The sequence below is a fragment of the Corvus moneduloides genome, chromosome 13 (assembly GCF_009650955.1).
Source record: "Corvus moneduloides isolate bCorMon1 chromosome 13, bCorMon1.pri, whole genome shotgun sequence".
Classification (NCBI taxonomy): Eukaryota; Metazoa; Chordata; class Aves; order Passeriformes; family Corvidae; genus Corvus; species Corvus moneduloides.
The window spans coordinates 6,260,548-6,284,608 of NC_045488.1; the positions used below are offsets into that span (position 1 = coordinate 6,260,548).

Genomic DNA, 24,061 nt, shown 5'->3' on the forward strand with positions numbered 1-24,061 from the left:
CAAGGCTTCACCTGAACAGCTGTGTGCAGAACTCAGAAGGAACCATGCAGAAATGTGCCAAGGAAACCATTATGGTAACAGAGACATAACTCATTAGGAGTCTTAAAGATCAGAGTTTAGTCACCTTAACAAAATGATAGCCAAGAGACAACTGGATTGTTCCCCACAGACACACTGGGTGACAGAGAAGTAAACACTGAGGGAGGCAGAGAGATACTTAGGCTGAGGAAAAAATTTGGCACTAGGACAAATGGATATAAAATGGCCGTGAATAAATTTAGCTGGAATTGAAAGGATAGGTTTTAAGCACTGGAAAATGAAGGCATGAAACATCCTCTTGGCAGCAATGGGACAAACAACCTAATGACTTTGAAAAGGCAGCTTGGATTGCTTTTAATGGGACTGCCAGGCCCAGTTACCAATGAGGGAAGGGTCTGAGAAAAGTGACCCAGGAATACTGCATCCCTATAGCCTTACATTTTAAACACAGATATAATGGGAATGAAATGAGAAACATGTATTCTAAGTGCAGAGTTAATCAGCCAGCCCAGAAAAGAGCAGCTGCACCAGCTTAAGATGAAGTCCAAAGAGTCCAGTGTCCTGTGGCCAGCAGTGCCAAGGAAAGCAAGCAAGGCCACAAGAGAAACAGTTCTAGGACTTGAAGAACAGACTCAAACTCCAGCAACTTGTGGTCCAGAGATCCCATAAACTAACAATGGTGCCTTTGGGAGGGGTTTCAGCTCTTAGCTGATTTTGCTCCCATATATTTGCCTGGGAATTTTTGAACTTGTGAAAACTCTTAGCATTCATAATTATCCTGGGAAAGCACTTCACACCTACATTGTGTAGGGAGTCAACTACCTGCATTTGTTTTAAGTTTGGACTTTCAATCAGCATTGTAATTTGCACATTAAGTCAAGTGTTAGCCATCCCCAAAATATTACCTGTCTTTGATGCTGAACAAAATCAAACATACAAAACACCCTATAGGAACCAATAAATCATCAAAGAGGAATAGAAGCAGAATAGGCTTTCACTGAAAGCAGCAGCAAGACCATTGAAGCAGCAGTAGGGCTACAGCAAGCCAGGCAAACAGTGTTTGTGATAATACCAGCATCTCTTAGCACCATGTGGCAAACCAACAGCATCTTTGCTGGCATCAGGAGATATGATGAGATGAGTAAGCCCAGGACAGGAAGACAGAGAGAGGAGTTCATAAATTGTGCATGAGAGCAAGGACAGGGCTGGAGGAAGATGAGAACAGGAGGAAAAGTTTAAGAGCACAAGAAAGATGACTTGATGAGCCATATGCCAGGCCAGAGAATTTCATAGCATGCCCAGAGCAAATCTCTGCATTTTTCTCAAGAAGGAATGGAGGGGAGATGAGGTGGAGAAAAAGGGATTAAGTCATTAAAAAACTTGCCAAATCTGTCCAGATATCTTCCCCTGATTTTCTGTGGTAATACATTAGCAAAATCTTAGCTGTTTTGTCAAGTCCAGTGTATCCCAAAGAAGACTCATTTATATATTAAAAAAAAAGATGTGCAAATAAAGTTGCACTGTCTTATAAAGCATAATAATAAATGCTGCTCCATAATCAGAAAACATTAAAAACTCCCTGTAGTAGCAGTCGAGACAGCCGCTCTGAAGAATGGAAAACTTTGAAGTGTTTCCAAGTCAGCAGCTTGGGTATCTGGGCAGGAGTACAACTAGCAGACAGATAGACAAATGCAACTTCCAGATCCTGTGCTTAGGAACCAGCAGCAACAACAAAGAAAAACTCCATGTCCCAGGCCAAAGCACAATTGGATTAGCCAGTAAAAAGGAGTCCTGTGCCCAGGTCACCTTTTCAGATCTGAGTTGCCAGGATATTTTTTTGCTGGAAATCACTGCAGGCAGAGGTGCCTGAAAGCCAAGATCTCAGTTCACAGCAGGAGGCACTCTGATGGACAATGCTGGGCCTCTGTTTCTGTCTCTTGAGGAAAACAGAAGGACTCCTGGAAATGCAAAACCTCACTCTAGAAGAGATACATGGTTGATGGCACGGAAGGATTTTAAGACTCACAGAACACATTGATGTTGGTGCACACCCACCCAGGACTAGCTTGGAACTATGGACAGGGGACAGCAGAAAAGCCAAAGACTGAACAAAAAGGGCTCTTCACATCAGCCCCCAAGCAACTTAACTATCCCACCTTCTATGAAATTGTGCCTTCTACAGGCTAAAACACAGAACACCCTCTTCAAATCATTGAATGAAAGCTAATGACTAGATGATTTATTATAAACCTCTTCAACCCGATGCCTGATTTAATTCCTTACAGCATTCATACCTGGATGATAAAGACATAAAGCACTATTTGTATAGAAATGTAAGAAAAAGTTCCATCCCTGCCTGGCAACCCATGTTGCTCAACTCTTCTTGCTCTTCACCCTGCTATTTCACATATACTCACTTGTTGCTGTCATGTTTATTCATACCAAAAGCAGTGTGGGGATATGTATTTGTACAGCACCTGGCACAATGGATTCCTGACTCTGAGCTCGAGGTATCACAGCTTACAGGCTTAAAGCCCCTAAGCTTCCACAGCCCCTGTCTCCAGGAGGAATTGTGTCCTCAAGTGTACACATTATCTGGCTGCATTTTGCCTCAAACCCCTGGGACTCATACTTAACGACTGGAATTTATACAGTCACAGAACCACTCACTGTAAAGACAATTTCACATTTGACAACTGAGAGACATTCAGAAACAACACATAAGCACCACAGCAATAGGTGCTTTATAAATCCTACCAGAAGGTAGATCTCATCCAAGGCAGATGCCTTGAAAGTAGTTTCCCTTGTGGCCCAGAAATAGAGATCTTAAATATGCATGCACTTGCACAGTGATTTGTTTTAAAGACTTAAATCCAGCAGCTTCACGTCTTGGAAATATGGGTGGGCAAAAAGCTGCTTATGCTGCTATTTTCATAGCATTGCTAGTCTAGGACTTATGCAAAAATACCCACCATCTTGTCCTCTTTAATTCCAGCTTGTTAGCAAGGCATTAAAACTTACACTAATGGCAAAGTTTGCTTACAGCCTGCAATGTCCCACACACTGCCAACAGGTGGAGTTTGGAGATCCAGCTGTTGTGCACAGATGTGCTTTCAGTGTAATGCTGAAAGATGAGGGGGGAAAAAAAAAATAATCACACACTACTTTTCTAATGGATACATCCATTCCAGTGACCAGCATGCCTCAGTTCCCAGGTTCAGCTGAAAACCTTCACTGCAGTATCTTCCAAACACCTCTGCCTGCTCTGCAGCCTCTCAGGTTAAAATCAGTGAAAGGATACAACCTTGCAGCCTCTTTCATCTCTGCCTCCCTGAAAGAGCAGTGACTCCAGGCTTATCCTCCAGGCATCCTTACAATTATCCTACTTTCTCTTGTGTGCAACGAGTACAGAAGGAGAGACAGCTGTATCCTAAAAAGTCAAGCTACTCTTTACAGCTCTAAATTAAATTAGCTTCAAAGTAGTAACAAAGAAGAACAAGGTACATGAAATGCACTTAAAACCTTGCCAAAAGAATGCCCAGGCATTTCTTTCAGCGCAGGGCAGAGTTGGCGCTGCCTCTCCAGGCAGAAGCCATACCTCAGAAGATTATGTCAGCTCCCTCTCCAGGGTCAGATGTCACCAATATGGCTGAGGCAGGCTGTGACAGCTTGTCATTCACATCAAGATGAAGAGGCTGGAAGGTTCACAGTCAGACAGTATTCTTAACAAATTCATCACCCAGGCAGTTCCATGGTGACAGTGTGAGAACCCAGCTCTCACACCCCAGGGACACGTGTAAGAGGACTGGGAAAGGGGCTCAATACTATCCTTGATTGATTAAGAGGAGTGGTGAGGACACTCATCGAGGCCACCTCTGCTAACAAGCACCAGCAGAGCCCTATAGAACATCTCATACACAGTTAAAGTGTGTCAGGGAATGTGGTTAAATTCCCCTCCTTTCCCCAGGCAGCTGTCTTCCACTCCCAATCCAGTTACTACTCAGTTCAAAAGGGCCTCATGTTCTGTTGGCTCACTCCTTAGCTGTCATTTTATTTGTAGCTCATCCATTCCCAGCAGCTTTTGCTTTGGAAACCCCAGGGACTGACATGAAGACTGGACTGCTGACAGGAGACTGTGTGCTTCACACATGGGGGAAGACATCCAGCCCCATTTTTCTTACTTCTGGCTCACTCAGCCTTAAACTTTTTTGACTGTTGTGTACACCCAGAGTAAGGGCAGGGAGAGGGACATAATCCTTGTACCCTATTTAGGGCATGATGAAGTCAAATGACACCTATTGGTGACATACCCAGGAACCCTGGGCTCAAATCTCAGCAGGGCAACTGGGACTTCTTTCATTAAGAGAAATTGAACTGCAAGTGTTTTGCCACTAGGGAGTCTCTGATGGTGAACTATCCTGAGAGAGTCTGGGAGCACCCAGGGGCTTATGACGCCGGAAAATAAGGCTGCACACATCCCATACTGCTGGCAAACCACTGCAAGGTCTCCATTTTATGGATACCCTCAATTACTGGCAGTGACATATCCAAGGGCAGCTTGTGCTGCTGACAGTCCAGGTAGGGAAGTATCTACCATGTCACTGCTTGTGCCCAGAGCTATTTGAAAGCATAAAAGGGGGGCTGGTTTCAATGCAGTCAAGGCTAAGAGCTGCAGTTCTTCCTGACTGCTGGTTAGTACAAACCATCTCTAAGGCAGCAGTAATCGCAGGGTACAACATCTCTTGAATGCACTTTGTAGTGAAGGTGCTCTTGAGCTGTGTTTTAAATAGCTATCTTTCCTGCATGGAGCTAAGCTGCTGTGGTGGATGGAAAACCTGAGTTCTCACTTCAGCTTTTCCGGTGGTTTTCAGAATTTTGAGGTCTGTTTTGTTTGAGGTTTTTGTTTGGCTGGTCTTTTTAACCAAAGAAATAAACATCTTTCAGAGAAGCTAATTGAAAAAATTGTACAACATAAGAAAAAGGACACGAATTATGAAGCTGAAGGACTAAGAAAGCATCATCATCTTCCTTGAGCTCCTCCAAGAAAGAAGACTGACTTGTATAGAAGCCTTTTCTTTAAACAAAAGTCAGATGTTTCAGAATAAAGGAGGAATAACTTATATCGAACACAAGATAAAAAACTCCATTCTTTTAAATCTAATAGTACTGTTTCCATATTACAAGACCCTAGAAGTAGATCCATCAGTTTGAGTTTATGTTGCACTTCCCCTCTGGTCCTATTCAGATGAAGCACATCCATAAAGTTCAGCCAAAGGAAACTCAAAGTTTAAAATCTCTAGGGAAGAGGTCTGGATTGCAGAGGGGTTTTGGATAGGTCAGAGCAAGAAGCTGTTTCATGCAGCAGGTGCAAGTGCAAAAAGATACCTATGGAATTAATCTTCTTGCATGTAATGCATTTATCAATCCCCATGTGCTTCCCAAGGAGGTATCATTCCCCTTGTTATGCACACAGGTCAGGCTGTGTCTATCCATTACCCTTACCTAAATACCAAAGGATGGTGGACAGGTTAAGACCTGCCTGAAAAGCTCATATGCAAGTGGAATTTCTACAAAATATGCAGAAAAAAATGCGTGGAATAGGTCACCAATATTTTCGTCTTTTCTAGCTATTTCCACTTCTCAACCTTTCTAATGATTGTGTTCCCTAAGTACATCCACACACAGCCCTCCAGCCCTAAATTTAGTGTGAATTGGGCACTTTACAATTTGTTGGTCCTAACTGATGCTGCCAAACAGGAACTTGCTTGGAAATACTGGGGCACTCATTTGTATGCCACGTGTGCACACAATACTGAGCTTAATTGGCACCATTAAATCAGTCTCAAATTGAGAACAATGCATAAACATGCTTGAGAACCACAAAGTAACATTCACTTACAGATTCACAATAGGCATCTTGACCTGAATTTAAAAGGCATTTTTATGTCTAAACAAGCAGGTAGCACTCAGCAGGATTTTTCAAAGCTCCTTTGAATACTAAGGTCAGAACTACCTTTTAACTGTACATGTTAATCCATTAACCTGCTGAGAGGCTTTCTTTTATGCTTACATTCCCTTTCTTCTTCACACATTTAAATATCACTGAAAATCTGGACATTCATTCAAAAAATCAGGTCCCACCTAAGTACTTTCAGTCAATGCCAGTAGCTAGTCTTAAGAAATTTTTCAAATGTGTCTTTTGTGTGAGAAAAAAATGCCCATTTTACCCACCATGTATGTCGAAACACAGGGCTGCAAAACACACGTAGAATAGTGCTGGAAATGTACAATACTGACTAGTTTTGCCACAGGTAAGCATGAAGTTTTGGGGAAAAGAAAATGTTGCAATTGCAGAGCAGGGAGAAAAAGCTTATTAATTTGCCTGGGATTTTCAATAAGGGTTTAGCAGAAAAAGTCATCCTGCTCTTCACCTCTCTCTGTGGTTTCTGTCTTGCTGGATAGAGAGGGAGGGGTGGGGATACTGCTGTATTGTGCAGTGTATCTGCAGGAAAAGGAGCAAAGGTGTGGAAAGCAGACAGCTTTCCCACTGCCCTGCAGCAGCTTTCTGGACATAAGACCTCCAGGCTGCCATAGGGGAGGCAGCAGAGTCATCTGAGGATGATAAGGTTGGCACAGAACAGGACAGATGCTGCAAACGAGGATGCATCTTCTGCAGAAGCTGTGCCTGCAAGCAGGCTGAGCCACCACCTCCAAGAGCAGAACCCCAACACCTGCTGTGACCCTGTCCTTGTCCTGTCGTCATCTCCACAGCTCTGCAGGACAGAAGTAGGACATCTGACTGCAGGGAAGGCAGCCTGCAGGTCAGAGATGAGGCTCTCTGCAAGCACAGTACCTCGAGATATGCAGCATTTCAAGGAACAGCAGTGGGAATGGCATAGGTAGGGTCCTGAGAAAGAACGTTTGTTTATTCATTCCACTAGAACGCACAAGAGTCAGAGAAACAGTTTTCTCTGCTAGGTCACCATGTTGCCTTCCCCACAGCACTTTGCCCAGCTGGTGCCTAAGGTTCAACATGCAGGAAAAGACTTTGACTCAGGCTTTGAGAGGAGGAGCAGGAAGACTGCCGTGCCAGGGGCAGCCAGAGCACAGACTCACCTTCCCCCCCCACATCTACAAGCAAGGGGATTTGAGAGCAGGCAGTTCACACCAGCCTCCATTGCAACACAGGTCACAGCAGCCCCGTGGAGGCTGCTGGTAAGGCAGCATCTGGCTGTTCTAGCCTAACCCTGACTCTCATCCAGTCACCCACAAACTAATGAATCTGTTCAGTTGCATATCTGGAACTCCTTATTTAGCAATAATCTGGTCACATCTTAATGCCTGTGCCTATTCTTCACAACATTTAGCTAGAGTGTTTAAAAGGAAGATAAAGTCAGTAAATGTCAAATGCACCAAACACTGGGTCAAATTCTCTTGATATTTGCTGTTTGAAAGCTTCAATATCACACTGGCATAACTGCAGGGGATTTTTGAAGCTGCAGTTTGCCAAAGCCTAAATAATAAAAGTTTGGGGTTGGGTTTCTTTTTTTCCCCCCGCTCTTCCACTGGAAATCTTCCATCTGATATAACCTAGCCAAACTCTGGGGTCTGAAAACAGACCATATCAAAGCCAAGGCTGGTAGAATTTGAGCTGTAAATATAATAATAAAGTAAAAGGGATAAATAATTAAAAGGCATAGGAAAAATCCTGAGCATTATCGGGATGGTTCTTCCACATGCCTGTTTTTTCTACACAGTAAAATCTGGAAGGTGGTTAAAGCTGGAATGACCACAAATTTTAAAGTGCAATTTTAAACAACAATGAAAAACAAGGAGAAATTAAGCTCTTGACTAGACAGTGGCAGCTGTTGTGCCATTGCAGCATATGCCCTATAGTCCACACAAAGCCCAAACTCTATCCCCTTAACACAGGGGAGGAAAGAAACATATGGAATAGATGATCTGAAGTTACAGGATGGTCTCTCTTTTCTATTCTGCAGTAATCTGGCTTGTGCTGTCTCAGAGCCATGACCTTTCCAAGGTTTGCACTTCAGGGGGAGTTTCCATTCCCATCCCCAGAGTTGCAGCCATCCATGTTGGGAAACAGCAGCCCTGTTCTTCCTCACCAGCCACTTCCTCAAGTTTTCAGGTTCTCCCCTCCATATTCCAAGCCCTGTCTCCAAACACCTCCCAGAGCAGCTCAGCTCTGGGTTTATTTACAGATTTTGCTGGCATTGCTGCAATTCCAAGTGTTGCCCTGTAGACAGAGATCGAGAAGAGTCCTGCCAGCATTAGTGAGCCAGAGCCCTGTGCTGAGTCTGTGCCACTGCTGTTACAAAACCTTCTCTCCCTAAAAAATTCATTTCCTCTTCATTGGCAAATACTCTATTATTTACTTTATCTCTTTTATTCTCTGTAATAATTTTTTTATGACTATTCAAAAGAGCCTGAAATACTGAAGACTTTGCAGCTCTCTTTCTCTCACCCACTGGAAAGGAGTCTCTTGTGTCTCCTCTGTATCTCTAAATCCAGTTACCCTTCTGCTGCTACACCTGGTGTGGCTCCAACAGTGCTATCAGGACAGGGAACCCTGCAGCAGAAAGGCTGTTGCTAAGGCTTCGACACTGTCTCATAACTCGGCCCAGGGCAGGTCTAATCACTGCTGTGCTTTAAAACCACTGATAGTCCTAGAGACTGGCTCACACTGCACCTGCCAGCATTGCCAGCACTGGTGGAGCTGGGAAAAAGCCTTAGCAACCACAGGAAATTCTTGGGGTTGATTTCCTTGTAGGGACAGCACTGTGCAAATTGTTTCTGTAGGTGTCCTGCATTGAGACTTTCATTGTTTTTCCCAAATTTCCCTTGTCTATCTTTGGACTGAAAGCTTTTGTGGGGAGGATATCACAGCTGCTTTCTACCCTCTTCATAAGGGCAAGAGGCTTCTGGGTGGGAGGAGAAATGGCAATAAATCAAGTGAAAGGCAAAGAAGAGGAGATTCCTGGGCTCTCACATGTGCTGACACACAAGTGAGTGCCCTCAGCTTTATCTGCTCACTCTCTGGCCTCTATCAGAGATTCACGTCATTACCCAACTCAGTGATTTCCGAGGGGGAATTCTTTCTTTGTCTCCTTGACACAGGAAAACCAATGTAGGCAAACAGGCAGGGTGGGCACCCGTTCATCATCTCTACACGCACATTCAGATAGGCTTTGTTTGGAAATCTCTTCCTTCCAGTCCCTGTCCTCTAGGGCTGCCTGGCTGAGGTTTTCTAAAGGTTTTGACACTTCACAGCCACCTCAGACATGATTACAAAGTCTCATAAACATGTTGCTCAGCCCTCTCCTCACCGCACCAGCTCCATGTTCACTCCACAGTCCACTTCAGCTGCATCCTGCCTCAGCATAAAACCTGTCACAAATTCACTACTGTTTTTCTCTCCCCTTTCTCATTGCCCCCCCTCTATGTTCTCACTGAATGCCTCAAACAGAGCTGAGTGTACCCTCACTACCCTTAGCAAGGCATGAGAAAGGTGTGGGTTTAAGTGTATTAAGCATATGAAAAGTCTGAGCTCAGGTGACTTGCCCACAGTAACACACTGTACAGTGTCTCAGATAAACATTTCAGACATGAGACATTTTATCTCCTAACATTAGACTTTTTGCCTTCGTTACTCTTACAGCCCAACACCACTGGTGAAAAACCTCCCTGCACCTCCAGATCAGTAGGAGTCTGCACACTCCTCATCTCACAGATAACTCACAAACCTCCAGAAGTCATCCCAACCCTTCATTTCTTCCTGAACCGTGAAATATTTTGTAATCCTTATCCATTCTCATTTTTTCAAATTTTCACAATTCCACTCTGTTTTGCTACTTACAAAATGCTTAGAATAGCCAGTTCCCACTAGTCTTGACCTAACCTCCTATGGGGGAATATCATATTCAGCTGCAAGAAAGAACTATTAACATTACTAATTCATCTAACTCTGGGGAACACTCCGAGATGCAACTGATGTATGAAATTCGGAGGAGTGGCAGTAGTTTCCATGGTTACATGGGATATACACCTCAGAAAGGTCCTAAGAGGCAGTGGGATTGCAGTGAGGCACCCAAGTGCTAGTTTTAATCCAGTTAGAACAGAGGCCAACAGCAAGACAGATACAGCAACATGAATAATACTCCCAGACTGGATGATATGTCCTAAGAAGCTTAGGTAGCCCACACTGGAGGCCCCACTGCAAGCCTGAACAGTTGTTAGGAGAAGGAGGAAGATTAAAGCTCAGGAAGAAGGACTCTCCAGCCCAACAAACCCAGAGCTGCCTGCAGTATGGCCATACCCAAAGCCATCACGTGAGGCCAGCCACGAACTGCATCTGTCATAGCCACCGGCTGTGAAAAGCCAAGAACTTGAGAACAGCAGGGACTTGCCCTCGCAGCATCTTTCCAAAGATAGCACTCTAGCTCACCAAAGGGCAGGCAAAGAAAGGCCTTCAGCTGAAGGCATTGTTTCTCTTTCAAACTGTGACCTGAAATAGATGTAAAACATAAGGTAGACCCCAAAGAAAATTTCAAAATATTTCTTTCAAAATAACAGTCTCACAATAAGCAGCTCCACTTATAAATTAGTTCCTGCCTTCCCATAACAAATTAAGCTGAGAAGTGAAAATCTCTCTATATAATGCTCATTCATCAATTTTTAATGGATCAGAGGTAGCTGCATCTGTGGTGAAACTTGCCATTCCAAAGGCCACCAAGAGATGGCACCAGGATTTCTGTGTGCCACATGTTCATCCAGACCTCTGGAACAACCTTGGGAGATGCTATTCCTCTCTGCCTCATCAATTCCCCATCTCTTTTTCGAATCTCGCCTGAAAACATCTCTTCTTCCCTTGTCTCTACCTCTTAATTTTTCAATTTCTCTCATCTACTGCTATTAACAGTACAATGGCAGTAAAGTGTAATTCTGAAATGCAACTCTATTTGTTCTGCAAAGCAGCACTGCCATACCATCAGTCTGAAATGAGATTCTGTAACTTATTATTGATATTAGAACAGGTCATTCTTTGAGAGAAACCACACAGACCATAAAAAGAATGAAAGAGAAGGAACTGCACGACACTGGGACACCTCTGGCTCCAAGATCATTTCTTCTATCACAATGGCTCATTTGCACAGTAGGGGTTATTTACTTATCTTAGTGATGCAACCATCCCTGCTTCATGCTGCCTGAGATTTCAGTCAAGTTAAAAAGACACTTTAAGGAAAGGAAAACTTTCAAGACAACCCTCTTTCTTTTGTTGCTGGCATCATCTTCTTCAGAATGATATTTACCACTTTTATTTAGCAGGACCTCTAGGATAAATCCCATGTAGATCAAGACCAGATGGGAAGCAAGTCATTTAGTTGTGATATAGCTCAACAGAAATATCTTGTCCCTTTCCGTGAATTTTTTACATGGATAAAGTGAACCAAATACCGTCTGTTTATTCTCAAAATGCTAAGCATTGATTAATTCTGACCACATTCCAGTAGAATCATGTGCTACTTTCCAATTAAATACCCAGACTGCTCAACATGATTAATGACAAAACACAGACTAACAAGAGGAATTAAGCATGATTTGCTTTTGATCTTCTATCAGGAACCATTGCCAAATAAACAAAGGCATAAAGCTGTATATGGGGTATTCTTCAAAAAGAACCCATCACAGGTTCCCTATCAGGGAAGAAGAGCTCATTACCACATCTGTGCCTTGAGTTTCTGCTCTTTCTCAAAACACTGTCTGGCAGTGGCCATGTATGCCACATATTCTTCTGTTCAAGAAGAACAAGCTGGAAGCTTAGACCAGTCTAGGATATGGAACTGCAGTAAATGTTTATGGTGGTCTACCAGCAAGGTGTTATCCAGGATTAAGGATAGGGAAAATCTAACTGCCTGCACTGGGGTCTAGGGCACGTTTGCAGTTGGATCCCTTCTGCCTGTCCATCGCTCTTAGCAGAAGAGATAAGTCCAGTGTTCAGGTCATCCCCAGGACACATCTCCTCTCTCTTTGTCTAAACCAGACATAGCCCACTGCTCTTCTGGTTTCTCCTGTCGGTGTTAAGGTCACAGGAGAGCACTTGTACAAGCATTTGTTGTTGTTGCACCTTGGTCACTTTTCAACACTATGGGCTCAACACTTCAACCTTGCACTGAAAGCACCAGTTTCAAGATGAGAAAACAGAATCTCAGTTGTATGCAAACAAAACAGGTTTCATTAAAAAGCAGAGTAATAGATATTTATCCCTCTATTCAAAGCCTGATTTGAAGCTATGTACAGCCTCTTAACATATCTTCAGCATTTCCAGGGTCTTCATATTCTCCTTGGTCAATCTGACACAATATCTGATTAAATATGGCTTTTAGCTTTAGATGTGCTCTCTTGATCACCTTGGCATTTCTCTCTTCACTTGCACTTTGCTTTCTGTAGTCAGTAAAAATCTCCTCAGCTCCCACCATGACAGAAGTATGTGATACTCTTGTCATGGCCATGAAGTGATTCCTGTGTCATCAATATTCCCGTGTGTTTCAGACTCATTAATCCCTCCCCACCTCAAATCACCCCTGAGCACTTATCAGCAGAGACACCAGTGGTATTCTCATTTCTCCTGGGTTTTGAGCCCTGACACCAGATGGATCTGACTCCACTCTCCAAATCTCCTTCAGCAACCTTCTACCTGACCCAGCCTTAAATGGCCATCATGCCACTTCCAGATTGCCTACTGCAGACTCATCCTCCACTACACAGAGAGAAACAAATATTTTCAAGACACCTCAAGTTTCTAGAGGCAAACATTTACCACAGGTGAAGAGAACTTGCTTCTTTTTCCCTTTAATATGTGAGGAATCCAGATATCCACCTCAGGTGAAATAGTTACATGGGAAGATTTCCTCCCCTTAATGAAAAGGGAGATTATCAGTAAGCATTTGAGGCACTGGGACTGTACAATAAGCACCAAACGCAAGAAGAATTGTGATCAAATGTCAGAAGTGGGTTATGCTGGGCATGAGCAAAGGCAGATAATTTCTGCATAACACATTTTCTAGTGAATTAATTTGGCGCCATTCCCAGACCTTTTTTTATTCACTTTCCACTTTTAATTAAGTAGTCAAACTTTACTGGAATAGCCCAATGTAGAAAGCCAAGTATTCTGAATACCCACAGAAAGAGTTTTTATTTCTGATGAATACTCTCTCTTGTTGTAATCTTTCATACAAGGTTTATGTGAGCACTTACCATGAGCCAGCTCTACCCAGTATGATAAATAGATGTACTCATAGAGCTTTGAGAAACAAAGACATTTTAAAAGGCTGTCCAAATTGCTTTAATAAAACTGTGCACCAAGCTTTTAACAGCAGAAAAGGAGAACTTAACGGAGGGAACAACTGAGGCACCCCACCATTTGCCATCTTCTAAAGCACAAGTCTTCCTCATATAGAAAGGAGAATAAATTCTGAGGGTTTTACTTTCAGCCTCTTTGATACTCTATCTTCAACATAAGGAGTCCTAGAAGAGCCTGCACAACACAAAGCCACAGACAACTCACAGCCCCCAAAGCCACTGGTGAAGATACCTGGTGCCTGACAACCTGGAGAGTCATGCAGAAGAGACCCAGCTCTCGGCTGACTAGAGAGCAAACATCTTCCACTGTCACATTCCACATCCCACAACACATCCAAATACCTCTCAGAACAAGTGAGTTGGGATAACAAGCAACAGTGTTGAAAGGGACACTGGAAAGCAGGAGGGAGTAGAAGCTGTGAACATCCAGGGAATAACAAGGATAAAAAGTCAAAAGAGAAGTGACCATTGCACTGTGTGAGGCATCAGAGATGCTACATTAGAGAAGGTGTTGATGGAGTGAAGATTTGAGCATCCCACACACACTCCTATCAGATATCCCAGCTACTGACATAAACAGAACTGAGAAAAACAGAGCATCATCTGGCTTTATTTAAAATTGTCCCTGTAAAAGGTATCAGAAAACTTTCTCTGCAGCACAGCATCATGAGAGGTGAGCAAGACAGCCTTGAGTGTCTGACTCACTTGGATTTCACAGTGGCTGACTCAAGAGTTCTCTACACCTCAGAGAGTTCCATGTTTTCTCCATGTAGCTTTTACCTCAGATATGGATAGATCTGGAGAGATCCACAGACATGGCACCAGCAACCTGAAGACCTCAAATGCCTAACTAAAGCCAATAAAGTCCATGAGTCACAGTCTCAGGGGAATCAGAGGTACTTGGCATCTACCCAGAAAAGGTCAATTGGAACATGGGGAGACTATTTCTAAATACCCCCGAGCTTTGCCACTGGGAAAAATAAATAGAACTATGTATCTTGTTTCCACATCTTAGCGGGCTAAATAAATAGCTCTCACAGGGCACTCTGCAGGGCAGATTCTTAAAGTGACCTTGGCCCTGGTGCTGCCTGGGACAGGGGAACACGGGTGTACCCACCAGAGAAGGGGTGCATTTCCAATGCTGCATTCCTGGCAGCTGATCAGAGAGCCAGGGTAATCTCAGCTCCCACAGTTGCCAGCTGTTCCATCCCAGCAAAAAGGCAAACCACGGTGGCACATAGTTATGAGGTGGACAGAAGGTATCAAGAGCAAACACAAAGGGAGGATCAGAGGATTTCTGGGACAACATTGGAGTTTTGCTCTGCAGGCAGGTTAGAGGCTGGTGCTCTCTACAACTTCCATATTGATAGCCAAAAAGAAGCAGAGGTTTTTGTGACCAAGAACCACACCAAAATATCACACTCCCAATTTCAGCATAGCCACAGCCACTTTGGGAAGAGCTGCACCGGTATCAGACAGCTGAGAGCACATCCTAAGCTAGGCAAAGAACATGACCTCTTTTTATCCTTTCTCTCCAGCTCAGAAAACTCATCCATAAGCTCCCTACCCCAGTCACCTCACAAATTTTTAGCTAGAGCAACTCAAGTCATGGAAGGACATTTTCCCCACATGTACCCACCTCCATTTTCTGATGAACTGCAGAGATGCTTAGAGCTTTCAGACTGTAGCTATTCCAGGCATTTGCTAATGCTGTGAGAGAAGATCTGAAACCCACTGTACAGTCTGTTCTTCTGGTCTTAAGACCTAAATTCTTGCCAATAGCATCTCCTGAAGCCACTTTCCACAACAAAAACAGCACTTGCAAGTGAACTGCAAACAAGCAGAATCTCCACTAACAAGACCTTAGTGCCTTTTAATGGGTTGCAATTGTGTTTTAAAACAAAACAGGTTTGTGTGGTTCTTCTGATGTAAAACAGGCTGTCTCCACTGTGCCACCGACCTTCTCAGCTGCCCCTAGTTATGAAACAAAGGGCACAGCTCTGAGCCCAGGGCAGACCAGCTGAGTGACCACCAGGCCTGAGCTGGTTTATGGTTCTTGTTCATCACACCAAGAGCAGGTGGAAGTCATATCACCTTTTCCTGCGAGCTGGGTCCCAGCAAAGATTGTATGCTCTGTTTGCACACTCATGAAAAATATGTTTTAAGAAGAGCACAGATCTTTTAGGAAATAAAAAAAAAAATTAGGAAACTGAATTAGCAGTGAGAAAGCTCAGGTAGACAAAAACTAATGCATAGGGCACCTTTTTCTTAATTGAAAAATAAATTCAGGCTTTTCAGTAATAAATAAAAAGGCTTATTAGCAATAAAATGGGCTTTACTGAAGGCAATTTTGAGGGTTTTTTTCTGGTGGTTGTGTCTGTGTTCCAAATGGAAAAAAATGTCCACAGAAGAGTTCAAAACAATCCTTGTACACCAGATAAAAGGAAGTAAAAGCTATATATTGCATATTGACAATGTGGAATCATTGAAATCAAAAGCAGCGTGTTTCTCTGGAGGTTGTTTCCCTTAGAAGGGAGTATTTTAGAGCACTTTACAGCCTACGTTTACAGCAACCCTCAGCAGCACTCCCTGCATCTCCAAATGTATTTCAGCAAGAAGCCAAGCTAGAAAGGTGTGACAGATACCAAGTTTTCCACTTCCCCCATGGGAAGCAGTCAATGGAAAATAAAGTACTTTTGCACAAAATTCATTTTAAAAGCCTTTAGGCAGCCAGTCCCATTGCTTAACAGAAAACTGATACAGGTCCAAGTCCTACCACACACACATCTTGGTGCATCACAGAAGCAGAACTAACACTGGTCTAATCGCAGCCAACACTTCCATAGGAAGGAAAGCAGGGAATTGAGTCGAATTTGCTTAGTTAAGCATGGGCTTGGACCCACCAATCACTTTTGTTTGCGTCAGAAGCCAAGCCCAGCTCTGGGTCTAACTCATCCTGGGCACCCCGTCATACATAAAGCAGTTCTCCAGGCTGACTAAATCTTAAAGTTATTACATGAAGCCTGAGAAGAATGTTGAGGGATGCTCAGATATCCTAGGAATAATATCTTAGTGGTAATATTCTTTGAGCTGGGTAATAGCCAAACCTCTGTGTAGGAAACATCCTGGTATCACCATGTAGAGGAATCTCAGGTACTTTGTCTAAGAGAGAACTGAAGCTGTGAAGCAGTCCCAGGTACTTGGCACTGTGCTAGAAAGCCAAAAGCACAGGCAAAAGTGAGTTGGCTCCATCAACAAGGCAGCTGCAGGAAGTTGAGCATCTGCTGGGCCCCCTCAGTACCTTATTTATCAAAGCAAACTGTCTGAAAAATTGTGTATCTCCAGACGTGTAGGCAGAGGAACTGGAAGAATGCTGCATTTAGCAAGCAGTTCTGTGTGTTGATGTGCAGCTTCAGCACTCGTGGCTGGTGGAAATTAATTCAAATTCCTTCTCATGCAGTGTATTGTGTAACTGGTGATATTGAGAGAACTGGTATCAGTCTTTGATGGTAACAGCAGGATGGACATTATTTAATGGATCCAGGGTGACTGGTGCCCACTTCAACCACAGCTAAGCAAGCAGTGGCCAGACTTTACTGAGGGTGCCAAGTCTGTCCATCCTTCTCACCTCGTGCTCTACCTGCTTCCTCAGTAATCACCAGCCATGGACCTCACCCATGTCAGGTCCATGCAGAAGCCAGAACTAGGTGAATGCTGCTGACACATGCCTGAGCAAGTAGGGACTGTGCCCCACTGTGGCACTGCATGTCTCAGCAGGAGAACTGGCAGGTCCTGTGTGGCTTAAGCAAACAGGACTGTGTGGGGACAGCTCACAGCAGTAAATTCTTCCTCCTGCTTTTAAAGAGCAAGCCACAGATACGTGTTGTGCTCTTATAAAGCTTGCCTTGAAAGACATCTGAGGAAGTGGTCAGAGCAGACAACTTGGGGACTAACATTCAGCATTAAGATGAACTGATAAAATGGACTTGCTGTCTTCAGAAAAGAACTATTTGAAATATGTGGGATGGGTTTAAAAGCAGATGCAGATTAATACTAGTAAGAACTGTTGTACTTCAAAAATATGACCAGGTCATGACTGTCTGCAAATGGAGAATGAGACAGCACTTCCACGATTCCACTCTACCTACCCCCAGGCTGGTGGTGGCAGGAGATTCTTGCTGAGGGGGAGGCAGGAGTGTCTTGTCTGCTGCCAGCACATGCTTCTCAAAACCCAGCTGTGGCTGGGAAATGAAGGACGGTACCTTGCAATCAAACTGCCATCGCTGTCTAGGGCACACTACAAATAAAGGACCACCAGCATGAATCATATGATGAATCACAGCATTAACGTGTCCTTTGGGGAACTATTTCTGTCTCTTAAAAAACCCTGCAGATTTAAAGTGAGTGGAAACTGCATACACTTCTGATTTCTTTGCCTTTTCAAGTGGAACCAAAATTTTATTTCTTGCTGTCCTGGAAAGATGAGTTCCTTTGGGGCTACTGCCTACCTGACCGTCCTGATGTGTCTCTTGCTGTAGGGAGTGATGACTTTGAAAAGCAGCTCCATGGCTCCATTGATGCCAAGCATAGTTCCTGTGGTAACTACAGCAATAAAAGGAAAAAGCAGTCAGCTCTGAAATAGGCAGCTGGCAACATTGCTTAGAAGAGATGTGGGGAAGAGTAGCTGCCCCTGGGGCTATGAGCTCTTTGGGCTCCCATCTGGACTCCATAGGTCCCCTTACAAACACAGAAAGGGAAGCACAAAGCTGTCTGTGGACGCAACTTGAGCCAAAATCAGGTGCAAAACCAGTCCCGCAGCTCTTTCCCAATTTCCCCAAAGCCTCTTTTCCTGTAGACATTGTACTCTCCAGATAACAAATCACAATTAAATAGGGCCTCCTCCCACAAAAGATGACAGAGCTCAAATTCATTCCACATTACCCACATGCAACTCAATGACAGTTCATTTCATAGGGGCTTAGAGGGCAGAGTTTTCTTTCTGTGCTATTATTCAGCAGAGTGGAAGCGGGTTTTGGGGGCTTCTGAATGCAGTTTAATTTCATCTAGGCCAATTTTCCCTTTAATCCTTCACTTTTTAGCACACTAGGAACTTTTATAGATGGATTTTGCAATCAGTTTCAATACCTAATGCATAACCTAGGAGTTTAGCCAGACCTCCCCACTATGAGACAGGATATCTCTGTGTAATGAAGGAACAAATACAGCCCTGAAATTTTGAATGGAAGCAACCAAGGTGAAAGGATCAGTAATCAACAGCAGCCAGAAGGAGCCCTGGCTGTCTGCCTACTGCTGGGTTTTGGCTGTTTTGTAGATATCTCCCAGTGGTCATCAGAGAGCTGCCAGAGGGCCCATCATCTCCTGCTGTCCTACCACGTCCCTGCCAAGCTGTCCTGTGATGGAAAGCCTTGCAAGGCCTGCCAGCTACATTCGCACTGGCTGGCAATTCATTAGAGACAGGGTGATGGACAAGGCTGCTCGAACTCATCCCGCTCCAGAGCAGGATGTGGGCAGCCACAAACACCTGGTGGCAGTGAAAGGAGCAACCCAGAGTGGGGCATGAGGTGAGACTCATCTTTATTGCGTTCATACATAAGCACTCTCAAGAGTTTTATATGGTTCCGACTTCCCTTTAGTTCCATTCCATAAACATAATTTTTAAGGTGAGGAACATGTAACCCCCTGGTTTGGTATCACACCCCCACAGATCTTCACCTAACCTCCCCTGCAGCTTCCCAGCTGGGCCACAGAACCCACAAAGTCAATATTATTAATGGAGAGTGCTGGAGATACCTGGAGAGTAACAGAGATGCTCCAGCAAAGGTGCAGAGCTGGGGTTCTGGGGTCTGACATTAACAGAAAGGAGGCCAGGCTGCAGTGTGCACCCTGAAACCTCTGCAGAAACAGCAGCTGTACTGGAGTGCAGGTGCACTGAAGCAGGGAGCAGGGAAGTGGGCAGATCATCATTTTGGGTGGGAGGCAGCACAGGGTCACTGCACAGCTGTGAAACCCAAATAAAGGCACACTTCATCTTCTGGCTTTGGTTGTATTTTCAGCCACACTCAAACTTTCAAATACTGCTTATCACGGGGAGAGGGATTGAGTGTTGAAGCTTGGCTGCTTGCCTGAGAAAGCCCAAAGCATGAAACCAGCTCCTGTCCAGGCAGAAGGAACCTGCAGGGCTGGGTGCCAGGAGAGCTAAATCTCAGGGTGCACATAGCAGACTGCAGATAGGATGGCCATCAAGAATTTTCTGCTGGGTGAGGGATGTAGGGAAGGAGAGGAAAGGGTTAGAGTGAGCAAAGGGAAATTTGTGCTGACAAGCTCAGTGCTTTATAGCAGGGAAAGCCTGTATGTGTCTGTAATGATCCCAGGAGGGAATACTGGAAATCCCGTTGCTTGAATCATTTAACGTGAGGGCATTGCCAAGCAAGAAAAGCTGGGAGAGTGCACATCTGAGGGGATACTAGTCAAAAGAACAGGATTTAAAATCTGCTTCCTGGGGGACCTTGAATAAGTAAAAGATTTCTCTCTCCCTCTGCTTCTCCACCCTCATGGAGCTGCTCTGAGGATCAATACAATCAACAATAGTGAGACATTTGGCTGTTATGGTAATGGGAACTGTATAGAGACTTAAGGTACCCAAGTCTCAGAGCAAAAGAATTGACTGTCTATATTCCAGAATAGGAGATCTTTGCCATGAATATTTTTCACTACAGCACTTTTATTTCCATAGCTCGCGGATGAAATGCACTGTAAAGGCTGCATAGGCCCCTTGAGGAGCACCTTTTTCTAAGGTTGTTCTGGCTTTTGTGCTTTTCTGTATATTAATGGTGCATGCAGGCACTAACCCTACCAGGAATAATGTTTCTTTGCATTGAAATGACTAAAAAAGGACCCTGGTGGTTGTCACACAGAGGAAAAAAGGAAAATCCTGGCACTCACCATTAGAAGCACAAACACGCAGGACCCAGAGGCAGTGGGTGAGGTGCAGGTGGTGGCCCAGGTTTCTTCTTGTCAAGCTCAGTATTATATCAGTGGCTTCTGCCTTCTGCACTTTCAGCCCAAACTTCCTATCTGTGAAAAGCAAATAAGAATTAAACTGTTGCAAAGGCCAGGTCGTTGCAGCAGTGCTGCTAAACATATTTCCACCAAACCTTGAAACTCAAAAACCTCGAAACTCAAAAACCTCATTACAAAGGCATTCAAATACATCAATGAGTTAAATCAGTATTAATCTTGCTGGAAACAGAAAAACATGGGATTTACTTTAAGTCACCATAGATGAATCATAGAACAGTTTGGACTGGAAAAGACCTTTGAAGGCCACCTAGTCCAAACCCCTTGCAATGAGTTGCACTAGACAAGGTTGCTCAAAGCCCTGTCCAACCTGACCTTGAATGTTTCCAGGGATGAGGCATCCACCACCTCTCTGAGCAACCCATGCCAGTGCCTCACCACCCTCATCATAAAATATTTCTTCCTTATGTCTTATCTGAATCTATCCTCCTCTTTCAGTTTAAAACCCTTACTCGTCCTGTAGCAACAGGTCCTACTAAAAAGTCTGTCCCCTTTAACTACTGGAAGGCCACGATGAGGTCATCCTTAGTGATGGCCCCCCTCAAGAAGCCCCCCAGCACTCAGCAGTACCTCGTTGGCCCACCCTGGCCAGCAGCCGCAGCAGGGGCAGGAGGGTGCCGTGGTCAGGTGGCTCTGTCCGGGCAGCCGTGGCCAGGGCCTGCAGCAAAGCCTCGCTGCCCCCTTTGCTGATCACGTAGTGAATTCTCCGTCCAGTGCCTGGGGAAAAGAGGAGACTGCTCAGAGCATCCCTTCCCTGAGCCACAGCCGTCACAAACCCTCAGCCCTCACGGAGCACAAGGAGCTTCGATGGCCTTCAGACAATATTTGAGTGCCATGAACGCACAAGCGTTTGCAGAACTGGCCATGGATCCCAGGACACGTGGCTGGTGGCTGCATGGTGGAACTATGTGCTCTGATGACATTGAGTCTCTCCAAACCCATGTGCTGCAAAAGTTTTTCACTGTGCAATGAAATGTGGCAGAGAGGAATGAGCAGAGACACTGACGGGTTTCAAAGTAGCAAAAGGCTCAGTGATCTTTTCTTAGATACTGGAAATTAAACAAGGAAAGAACTAAAGCTGCACTGGGCTTCTGTCAAATGAAAAGGAATCCTAGGGAAGCCTTGGGGACAGCTTTCAAATAAATGTAGGTCTCCGAAGAAACCACATTCTAACCCTGGGAGCCTTGCTGTGTTAACAAACATTGATCCAGGCTCCGTGGTTGGGGGATGCTGCTCGGTCAGTTCCTAGAGGAGAGTAGGAGCCCCTATTCTCCATGGAGGCCATTCTTCCACCCAGCTGAGGCACAGGGATGCAGGGCTCCAAGGGAGAGGCGCAGATGGACAGGTGATGTCTCTGGTGGGGCTTCCAGGAGTGGGGGACCCACGAGGATCCAGCACTCACTAATGCAGCCCCCACAGCCTGACAGCTTAGTTGGGTTGGGAATTGTTTAGCAGATGAGATTTTTGTGATGGAGTAGAAAGGAAAGGGAACTGGATTTCTTTTTTTTTTTTCAGTTCTTTTGCCAATACAGTTATTTTTTCATGCAGCTTTGAGCACATAAAACGACATCCATTCCCTGCAGCCCCAAGGTAGAAGTGCCTTTTGGAGAGAGGCTGAACCCTCTGCATTAGAGGGTCCCTGGGTTCCAAAAAGTCAGGTTCCTTTCCCTGTCCCACAGCCCTCTCTCCAATGGCACTGGTGAACATTTCCAGTGGTTGACTGCCAGGGATTATGAAACGCTTTGCAACCCATGGATATCTTCAAAACTATAAAGAAAAAATCGAAACTTTCTCTGAGTTTCTTTTTTTTCTTTAACACTCCCAATAAGCTCAGTTTTCCAAACACAGGAGTAAGGACTGCTTATCTATGGATACAATTTATATTTTTTTCACCTTGCAAACACCTGGCCAAGGTTGAATGCAAATACAAATTCCCTGATTTACTTGAGGACCTCCTTTTCTGCCCTTGCCCACAGCCTTTGCCCCAGATCTTTGCTTCCTTACCCAGAGACAGCAAGTCAGTGAGGACGCTGAGAATGTTCAGGATGACATCCTTGTCACAGGAGCTCTGAAACAGAAACACAGCACATTAGGGATCAGCTCAGGACAGGGCACTTCCTGCTGCACAGGGCTGCAGTGCATCACACAGCGCAGAGGCATTGAGATCCTTGTTTGGATACTGAGCATTTTTGTGCCATCTGGACAGTGAATATGTGGAAACATATTGATAACACATTTTAAAAGCCTCTGACAGATCATAGTACACAGTATTTAATACACAGTAGCATTTCTGTAGAACTTACATCTGAATTCTAAACTAAAGCTCTCTTTTTTGACTTGATCTAGCTACTCCAAAGTTGAGGAAATTCTGTATCGCATAGAAATGCTAAATGTGGGGTGGTTTTCCATGACAGTATCTCTTATTACTGGAGTTGAAGAACAATATATTTAAATTATAAAAATCCCATCTACAAGAATATTGTCCTGTCTTTGCAGCTACAACCACGTGGAAGCCTTGAATTTGAGGAGAAGAAAAATTCCTAAGCTTATTTTAAAACTAATATAATTTAATTTTAAGACCAAGTTACCACCACACTTTGACATGACACATTCTGCTTTACAGTTACTTTAAATTTTTCACTAGAGGAAATAAGATATAATGCACTTGAGAAGAAGGAAACACATGATATCTACCACCCATCTGTGTGATACACTAGACCCCTTCTTTAATCCTCCTCCAAACAGATTTCACTGCTGTGATTCAAGAATTAATCACCAGTGTGTATTGCAATCTGAGGGATTTGGGTTAAGTCCTGGGTGTCTTAATTTCTGAACAGATGCAACACCATGCAAATTTCTAATATAATACAAAACTTGCATTTGAATAGCCTTGGTCCCAAAGAACTTCAGGATCACGTAAACTATAATGGAATAATTTTATTTTCAATTAAATTATGACAATAAGGTAACATCTCACAAATATATGGCTCCTATGTTTCTGACTGTTGAACTGCTTCAGAAACTTAACCTACTTGGTAACTTAAACTAACCCGGTATCTGTTCTGGATATATGTGATCATTTTACCAGCCAAATTGATTCAACCATTCTCTGACACATTTAACATTATGCAACTGAATATTTAAGACGAGTTGAGAAGTAACACCTAGCAAAAAAGAAACTCTAGAAAGAATGTCAGGGAAAATCTAATTCATATCTGTAACAATGACTATTATTGCAAATGGACACTTTTTTCCCAATGAGTCCCTGAAAATGTCACAGCACAAACTGACAAGGTGCTGAGGATTGTGTAGATAATTAGGGAGCTGCAGTTCATACCACCTCCTTTGTTACAGTTGAAGAGGGTATGCATGGAGTGACACATGAGGATAGAGCAGGAAAATGATCAGTCTGCAGTCAGAGAAGGTGACTGCCAGCCTGGAGAAACAGATTTCCACCCCTGTCACAAAAATCCTGTAGGATGCTTGGCAGCTCCCTGCAACCAAATCTCCTTCTGTACTGGCAAACTATATGTGCCATTTTCTG

General features: G+C 44.0%; 1 protein-coding gene across 1 annotated transcript in view; it reads right to left on the minus strand.

Moving 5' to 3' along the window:
- AGBL1 (ATP/GTP binding protein like 1) overlaps positions 1-24,061 on the minus strand; it is a 272,270-nt gene that overhangs the window by 230,122 nt on the left and 18,087 nt on the right. The window contains exons 2-5 of the mRNA XM_032123269.1: positions 22,522-22,585; positions 21,088-21,234; positions 20,383-20,514; positions 17,928-18,021 (exon numbers count right to left, since the gene is read on the minus strand). Coding sequence (XP_031979160.1) covers positions 17,928-18,021; positions 20,383-20,514; positions 21,088-21,234; positions 22,522-22,585 — 437 coding nt within the window. The remainder of the gene's footprint in view (positions 1-17,927; positions 18,022-20,382; positions 20,515-21,087; positions 21,235-22,521; positions 22,586-24,061) is intronic.